Genomic DNA, 9,362 nt, shown 5'->3' with positions numbered 1-9,362 from the left:
CATTTCTTTTCCAATCCAAATGACGATGCAACTCTAGTATTCAATGATACTAACTAATGTAATGTATTGATTCAGAAAACTAGAATTATGTATTTTCCAAAGAAATGACGGAATGAATCTTTCACAAACACTTCACACTTCAATGAAACATTTCCAATACAATCAATCACAAGCAAATGCAAAGAACAAAAGAGAATTGCTTTGAAACCAGTGAAGTAAAGAATCAACCAAAAACAAGATGAGCAATGTGATCTATGCATGAAAGAGACACTCAAACAAAAAATGACACTTTTCAAACTTGTTAAATGGAAATCAAAGCAACAAGGACTAATCAAATGAAATGCAAGGATAAAATTTGACTACCGACTTGACTTGTTGAGCACGCAAATAGGTGAATGAGTGATGACCTAGATTCCCTAGGGTTATACATCATCCAAGAACTCAAGAAACCAAGTGAAGAAAATGCAAATCAAACAAGCATACAAACAAAGCTAAAAGAAATTTCCAGTAAGGGATAACACAATCAAAAAAAGCTAAGAGACATAAATCAGAAGGGCGAGACACACTGGCTATGATCTAGGGGAAGCCCTGATCTTCACCTACAAGAATCAACATGAGTGCCTAATTGACAACAAGCGCTAGAAGGGGGTCGGCACGACTATTTTCGGTGAAATTAAAAAAAATAACAAATAAAATTAGAAAATTAAGTTTTTTCCATTAAAAAATAATAGTGAAACTTTTTCAAAACCAATGTATGGGTCTATTGAGTCTTGGTCTTAGTTTCCTTTAGAATGGATCATGGACATAATACAATAAACTTTGTTGGTAAAACTTAGTTACCCAATTTGATTATCATAAGGTGGAGTTTAGTTATTGGTTGAAATTGATTATATACTTTTTGTTTTAGCAAAATTAAATCATTTTCTCATTTAAGTAATCAATTTTTTTTTAAATAATTATCAAAAGATTAATTTTGTTTGTTAAAATTAATTTCATTTATAAATATAATTAAATATAACATAAAAATTAATCTTAACTATAATTAAGTTAATATAATTTACTTTTGTAACTAATTTTTTTAGTTACAATTAAACTAATATAATTTTAATATATATGTGAACAACTATAATTGTTTATGAGATGTACAACAAATGGTGATCTAGTGTTTTGTTAAGACATTCTATCATCAAAATGTTTTCTGTTTGATATTTTTTTGTGAAAAATTCAACCCTCTTGAAATGCCTATAGAGTAAGACTACTCAAACAACAAATTAGATATGCCAAAAAAATTAAAAAACTAATAACCCAAAAAATTTCCATTTTATGATCACAATTATCATAATGCTAAGTTTCTTTTCATTTAAATAAATAATAAAACAAAAAATTGTTTCTACATGTAATCTAATCTCCTTTAATAAGCCAGTTAAGATTTTTAAATTACAAATAAAAGTTTAAAAACAAATACTCTTATTTCATATAATGGTTACACTATGGCTTATATGCTTGAACATTGCTTCCTAAAATATAACATTATAAAAATATACTCCAGCAGAATAGCTCGTTTTACTTGCGGGATGGCTCAAGGCCACTATGCACATTCCCAAAGAAAAATCTCGGCAATGGACAATATTTTGAAAATTAAAAGACTAGAGATTGCAGTTCAGCTAAGACGTTTCGAGTATTTCAGATTTATGTTTTATAATAAAATAATAACTATATTTAAATGTTAATTATAAGTTTTCTTTGTTTTTTGTGTAATGGAATTAGGTCAGAGTAAGGGGCATGTTGAAATTATAATTTCAACTGCAGTGAACAGTTGAACAGAAACAACTATTTTACTTATAAAAAAAGAGCCACCGCCATTACTGTCTTTTCACCCTTTAATTGTTTTTGTGTTCCCAAAGGAGGAAGCTCAGATCCACCGCTATGCCATTACTTCTAAACAACCGCATTAAAGAGTAGAATGGCTGAAAGTGAAAAGAACCAGCCTCGAACCGGCCACAACATTTATCAGCTATGGGTTTCCACACAACCGACTCAAGAAGCACAACAGAATGTCAGAAAGATCAGATTTCGTTCATTATGAGCAGCAGATTGCAGCAGAGACTTTGTCAGAGAGCTGAAGCGGTTGATGGACTGTTATGACCCCTATTGCACTATATATGTGTAGACATAGCAGTGTAGATGAGATAGAGAGCAGAAGAGAGCACGCAACAGTGTGAAGAAAAATGCTTCCATAATAGTGAACCGCACAGCAGTGCAGATTTGAATGTAATTTGTTTTGTGATTATTTGCATTGAGAGAGTGTAGAAAACAAAGCAACATGAAATATTTGCAGTTGTTCTGTTGAGAAAACAAAAGACAATACGTTGCAGCGCGTATGTGCTAAATGAATGTAAGACATAGATTGAAGTGCCTCTGAAGAAGGCATGTTGGAGAATCCCTCTGTTAGAAGGAGGATGCTATTTGTGTGGAACTGAAGCGTTCCTGTTGTAATCCCTCTGTTAAGAGGAAGATGCTCTTCAGCATAAATTGGTGAATCCCTCTGTCAATAGGAATATGTTTTTCAGCATAGTCGTTAGTGAATCCCTCTGTTAAGAGGAATATGTTTTGTAATAGCAATTGTGAAAATCCCTCCATGTGAGGAAGACGAATTTGTATCAGTTGGTTTACTGTTTATAAATAGAAGTTTTATTTGTGTGTTGCTGTTACACCGTAACCAGAAAATAGCCTTGACGTCAAAACAGAGTGTTGCTGATACACGAATTTCAGCGTTGTTGAAACACCGTTGCTAATACACTGCAAACAACAACTGACGAAACCGCGTTGCTGTTTCACCGTATTCCACAAACGATTTTTATTTCCGTTGTGTTAAAACAAAGTATTGTTCTGTTTTTTTAGTTTTGTTTAGAATTATCAGAAATCCCAACATGGTATCAGAGCTAGTCCAGGCTCTTTGAAGACGTCAAAGAAGCTGAAGGAAGGTTTCTTGCTGCAGTAGTTTCTCCAGCAGAGTGAAGACTCATTCAAGAAAGATTCAAAGGTATTTCTCAAGCTAGTTCTCTGTGTTACTATTGAAGACAGTCAGTTATTTTAATACACATTCAAGTATTTTTGAAGAGTGCAAGAATGGTCAGCATTAACACTAGCATGGGTATTTTTATTACTCAACTCCCACTACTTAATGGGAAAAATTATGACTATTGGGCAATAGTTATGAGAGCTTTGCTTTTGTCAGAAGATTTATGGGAATTTGTTGAAGATGGTTTTGAAGAACCAGCGAATGAAAATGAGTTTAATAGGTTAACTCAGGCAGAGAAAGAGTTGTTGGAGAACTATAAGAAGGAAGATGCTAAGGCCCTCTACTTCTTGTATTGAGCAGTGGATGAGAGTGTGTTTCCAAGGATAGCAGCAGCCAAAACATCTAGAGAAGCATGGCAAACTCTCAAGACAGCCTATCAAGGCATGGAGAAATTAAAGACAGTAAAACCTCAGTTCATTGAGGAGGAAGCTTGTGATAAAAGCTTAGAGAAAACAGTGAATGTTAAAAGTTGTTTGTCTCATGATGAAAATGATGAGGAGATGGCTGAAACACCCAAACAATAGCGCCAACACAAGGACAGCAAGAGACACCCTTGAGGAGAAATGAATGTGCTTCTCCAAGCACACCACAAGAAGCAACAAATGGAGGTACGAATTCTTTGTTTGCTTTATCTAGTCATGTTGATGACCCTGTTCATTTAGAAGATGGAGTTAAAGATAGGAAATGGACAGAACCCATGAACGAGAGAAAGGAATTGAAGTTCCTTGAAGATATGTTTAAAGAGTACGGAGTTCGATATGTAACTCTTGCCAAGATGGCCGAGATGGGCTTCACTGCTAACACCCTTGTCAATATGACAGAGGAAGAGATTGAAGATTTGATGAAGACCCTGGTAGAACTCTATCAGATGGATCTTCCTATAGGGGAGAGATATGGAATTAAATCTCCCATGAGAGCAGAGAAGGAGCAGGTAGCAGATATTCTGACCAAACCATTGGATCAGAAAAGTTTCGAATTTTTAATGAAGTGTCTGGGTATGACTGATAACCCAGCAGTTGAAATTAAAGGGGAGTGTTGAAATTATAATTTCAACTGCAGTGAACAGTTGAACAACAACAACTATTTTACTTTAAAAAAAAGAGCCACCGCCATTACTGTCTTTTCACCTTTTAATTGTTTTTGTGTTCCCGAAGGAGGAAGATCAGATCCACCACTATGCCATTACTTCTAAACAACCACATTAAAGAGCAGAATGGCTGAAAGTGAAAAGAACCAGCCTTGAGCCGGCCGCAACATTTATCAGCTATGGGTTTCCACACAACCGACTCAAGAAGCACAGTAGAATGTCAAAAAGTTCATATTTCGTTCATTATGAGCAGCAGATTGCAGCAGAGACTTTGTCAGAGAGTTGAAGCAGTTGATGGACTGTTATGACCCCTATTGCACTATATATGTGTAGACACAACAGTGTAGATGAGATAGAGAGCAGAGGAGAGCACGCTGCAGTGTGATGAAAAATGCTTATAGAATAGTGAACCGCACAGCAGTGCAGATTTGAATGTAATTTGTTTTGTGATTGTTTGCTGTGAGAGAGCGTAGAAAACAAAGCAGCATGAAATATTTGCAGTTGTTCTGTTAAGAAAACAAAAGGCAATACGCTGCAGCGCGTATGTGCTAAATGAATGTAAGACACAGATTGAAGTGCCTCTGAAGAAGGCATGTTGGAGAATCCCTCTGTTAGAAGGAGGATGCTATTTGTGTGGAACTGAAGCATTCCTGTTGTAATCCCTCTGTTAAGAGGAAGATGCTCTTCAACATAAATTGATGAATCCCTCTGTCAAGAGGAAGATGTTTTTCAGCATAGTCGTTGGTGAATCCCTCTGTTAAGAGGAAGATGCTCTTCAGCATAAATTGGTGAATCCCTATGTTAAGAGGAATATGTTTTGTAATAGCAATTGTGAAAATCCCTCTATGTGAGGAAGACGAATTTGTAACAGTTGGTTTACTGTTTACAAATAGAAGTTTTATTTGCTTGTTGTTGTTACACCGTAACCAGAAAATAGTCTTGACGTCAAAACATAGTGTTGCTGATACACGAGTTTCAACGTTGTTGAAACACCGTTGCTGATACACTGCACACAGCAATTGACAAAATTGCGTTGTTGTTTCACCGTATCCCATAAACGATTTTTATTTCCGCTGTGTTAAAACAGAGTATTGTTCTGTTTTTTCAGTTTTGTTTAGAATTATCAGAAATTCCAACAAGGCACTTCGTGCTTAGTCGTCTATATTTTTTATAAGGAAAAGAAGAACTTAGTTTTACTGAGGTATGAACCATAATAATTTTCCAAATTAATAACGAGTGAGTGTAGTTAGATCTTAATTTTCAATTAAAACAAGTAACATCCACGTTAAAGTGTTGTAGTTAGATCTTAATTTTCAGAGTGATTGTAGTTAGATCTTAATTCAATTAAAACAGTCACATCCACGTTAAAGTGTTGTAGTTAGATCTTAATTTTCAAATTAATAACGAGAGATTGTAGTTAGATCTTAATTTTCAATTAAAACAAGTAACATGCACGTTAAAGTGTGGGGATACAGAAAAATAGGACTCGTGATTGACAAAATAAGCGAGGGTAATGTGGTAAAAGTTTCCATGGATTTCCGCGTTCGCCACGGATCATTGACCATGTAAATGTTCATAAAATTGTAATCAACGAGGCCCTATTTTGACAAAATTTTCCTATTTGTGTGTTTTTGACGATGGCAAAGCGTTTGTTGTAAATTTCTATGTTCACTAGATTCTACACAATTTGTTGCCAGATAAAAGTTGTGCAACATGATGTCCCACTATTAAAACCTAAATATTTAAATTCTATATTTGTGATACATGGTTACTTATGTTGCAAGACCCGTCAAATAAGGAGGATATGGCATGCATTTTTGGTTAATAAGAATAATGGCCACTCAAACTCTATTTTTGGGTGCTATTGTTGTTTAATTATAGTAAGAAAATTGATGGAAAACTAAGTTCCAACCTTAGGCGTCGAAGTTTAGGAAAATAACATTTTGAATGATAAATATTTAAATTCTATATTTGTGATACATGGATAAGTATAATGGCCACTAAAACTCTATTTTTGGGTGTTATTGTTGTTTAATGATAGTAAGAAATGTGATGGAAAACTAAGTTCCAACGTTCGGTGTCGAAGTTCATGGCCACTAAAACTCTATTTTTGGGTGTTATTGTTGTTTAATTATAGTAAGAAAAGTGATGGAAAACTAAGTTCCAACGTTCGGTGTCGAAGTTCAGGAAAATAACATTTTGAATGATTTTGGAGTTGTTTATGGAAGTTGAGGAATTGTTCGAATGATCAAAAGCAGTTGGAATTAGGGTGTAGAGACACTGTTTGAATCATGTTTTTGATAGTGAAAATAGATTCAGTACCATAAAAAATGTTTAAACCACCTAAAATTTTGAAATTTAACAATTATAATTTAGATTTATAAAAATCTTTACCGAACTTTCTCCTCATATAACCAAAACTTCCATGAATGTCAGGGAGAAAAAACAGTCCCGTTAGACTACCACGAAATTTTTTTTTGTACGTGCGTGCTGACTTAATCAATATGAAAACATAAAAGTATGTGTACTCCCGCAGAACTCTCGAGTCCTGATGGAAACATGTGGCCAGCGCAACTGCAAAATAAACTCTAATTTACGAAGTGTGTAGGGATTAGGAATGACATGAGCAAAGATCTGTGATCAATACTATAAGAAATGCCTGGCATTGGCAAGACGGGAGCACAGAGAGTGTGGCGACAACCCTTAGTTATAGCGTTTGTTGTTGTTTATTTGACAAGACAGACGTGAGATCGAACTGGTGGTGTTCGTGAATTGCGAATATTTAGTGAGTAGTGACCGCTGAAATGAGCAATTATTTTAGTATTTTGTGTTGTATTTTGTGGATCGGAATTCTCTGTTTCGCCAATGGCGAGGTGGGCAAGCCGTTTGGACCGGAGCCTGGAGAGACATTATGGGACAGAAGATAATGACACCGACCAATATATCTAGCTCTGAGTTTCCTGTGGGAAAAGTTACAGGCGTCGTAGCGCAATCCGTTCATGAGTAAATGAATTATGGCCAACTGCAACATTACTTTCAGTAATTTGTTAATCTTTTTGCTTAATTTATTTATCTAATGTTTTATCTATGTATTCTAACAGAAAGAAGAGCAGTAATAACGCAACAAAGCGAGGACGAGAGCTGGGCGGCGCTTTCTCATGCGCAACTGGTAATCCAATCGATGACTGCTGGCGCTGCGACCCCAATTGGCGGCTCAACAGAAAACGACTGGCAGAGTGCGCCATTGGATTTGGCAAGGACGCTATTGGAGGAAAAAATGGTAAGTTTTATGTTGTTACAGATCCCGGTGATGATCCAGTGAATCCGTGGCCAGGAACTCTGCGTTATGGTGTGATTCAGACTGAACCTCTGTGGATCATCTTCAAGAGAGACATGGTCATCCTGTTCAAAGAAGAGCTGATGATGAACAGTTTTAAGACGGTCGATGGACGTGGCGTCAACGTTCAGATTGGTCAGGGTGGGCCCTGTATCACCCTTCAGAATGTAACCAACATCATCATTCATGGCCTCCACATAAGTGATTGTAGGCCTGCCGGATACGCCATGGTAAGAAATTCTCCATCGCATTACGGTCTTAGAGGTCTTTCTGAGGGAGACGGGATCACCATCTTCACAGGAAGGAACATCTGGGTGGACCATTGCTCCATGTCTAACTGTGCCGATGGTCTTATTGACGTAGTGGAGGCATCCACCAATGTCACCCTTTCAAACAACCACTTCACATATCACAACGAGGTGACTTCACATTCATTATTTCATTCATTCATTCATGCATTATGCGGGTAGATTCACAGATGATAACATATCTAGGTTTTCCTGCAGGTGATGCTGTTTGGTCATAATGACAACTATGCTGACGACAAGATCTTGAAAGTAACAGTTGCATTTAACCATTTTGGCAAAGGTCTCAATGGAAGAATGCCAAGGTAAATAATTAATTATCATTTTTAAAACCCTAATTTTCTAGGTCTCGTTCCCTTTTGTCCGCGCAAAGCGCAGGAGATCTTATTTACGAATTCAATTATAAATGAATCATTTGCGTGAGTGTAGGTGTCGATTTGGGCAATTCCATATAGTGAACAATGACTACACTCAGTGGGAAGATTACGCCATCGGTGGAAGTGCAAACCCTACAATCTTGAGTCAAGGCAACAGATTCCGCGCTTCTGCAAATCCATACACAAAGGAGGTTACTAGGCGGGAGACCATCGACTTGAGCAACAATGCATGGAAGAGCTGGAACTGGATATCCGAAGATGATCTGATGCTGAACGGTGCATTTTTCACACAATCGGGATCACGGGACTCTTCCGCATATGCAACCGCATACAGTTTGACACCCAGGAGTTCAGCCCTAGTGCCAGCCCTCACCCGGAACGCAGGCGTACTTTCTTGCAGGAACGGATCTCCTTGCCAACAGCGTCCCGGCCGCCACCGGAAGCCTCGAGTTTGAGTTGACCCGCTGGAAGCTTGACATTTCCTTAGTTATTGGTAAAATTCATAGCACGTCATAGTTGTAACCATGGTCTAAATAGAGTACGCCCTCCACATTCTCCATGCTGCTAGCAATTTTCAGCTGCAGCTACGATCAATAACCCCAGCTCTCCCATGAAAGAGTGTTTTTCTGCAATAAGTTACAGCGTTGCATCCATGGCTTGAAACAATTTGATATTCATGTGAGACTATTACCAGATCCTTGTGGGGTTGTATGGTTTGCAAAATGATGTATTTCAGTTTGATTGATGTCTGTTTTAATAAGAAATGTATTGAATAAAGCTCATGCTTTCAATGTCTAATATTCAACTTCAAAACCTAACCTTTCATGCATATGAACGTTTATGCTCTTAACAAAGCAAAGTTTATTTCTCACGTCAAACCTATCCATCCAAACCTTTGTTCTCTCTATGATATCACTTAGTAGTTGGGTGGGCACTTAAATGGGTGGTAATCAAAGTTTATTCGGTGGCATATATATATTTTGCTAATTATAAATTTAAAATATTTGAAATGTTGAGATATTTTTCTCTAAAACTCAGACAAAGAAATTATAAGTCAACCCGTTTTGAATCATTACTGTTATTCATTTTGTTCATGTAGTGTAGTTTTACTTATAGTTTCTCTATGTGATTTTAACTAAAAGATTTTTCAATAATTTTAAACATTATTAAAATT

At 36.5% G+C, this 9,362-nt stretch overlaps 1 protein-coding gene across 1 annotated transcript; it reads left to right on the top strand.

Annotated features, from left to right (window-relative positions):
• Positions 1 to 3,779: 3,779 nt before the first annotated feature.
• LOC149159436 (putative pectate lyase 8) lies at positions 3,780 to 8,643 on the top strand. Its single transcript, XM_089434312.1, has 5 exons — positions 3,780 to 3,935; positions 6,991 to 7,172; positions 7,271 to 7,925; positions 8,013 to 8,116; positions 8,241 to 8,643. The coding sequence occupies exons 1-5, from the start codon at positions 3,780 to 3,782 to the stop codon at positions 8,641 to 8,643; spliced, it is 1,500 nt and encodes a 499-aa protein (XP_089290438.1).
• The last annotated feature ends 719 nt before the right edge of the window (positions 8,644 to 9,362 follow it).

The sequence above is a fragment of the Pinus tabuliformis genome, chromosome 5_2 (genome assembly GCF_031772625.1).
Source record: "Pinus tabuliformis cultivar Carrire ecotype Pingquan chromosome 5_2, CPIR1, whole genome shotgun sequence".
NCBI classification, from domain to species: Eukaryota; Viridiplantae; Streptophyta; class Pinopsida; order Pinales; family Pinaceae; genus Pinus; species Pinus tabuliformis.
Note: the sequence above shows the minus strand (reverse complement) of the source record. Positions and strands in the feature narration are given on the sequence as shown.

Coding starts and splice junctions, on each gene's coding strand:
- LOC149159436 (XM_089434312.1), top strand. CDS start 3,780: ATGAACGAGAGAAAGGAATTGAAGTTCCTTGAAGATATGTTTAAAGAG. Junction 7,173..7,270: donor GTAGCGCAATCCGTTCATGA/GTAAATGAATTA, acceptor GTATTCTAACAG/AAAGAAGAGCAGTAATAACG. Junction 8,117..8,240: donor CTCAATGGAAGAATGCCAAG/GTAAATAATTAA, acceptor GCGTGAGTGTAG/GTGTCGATTTGGGCAATTCC.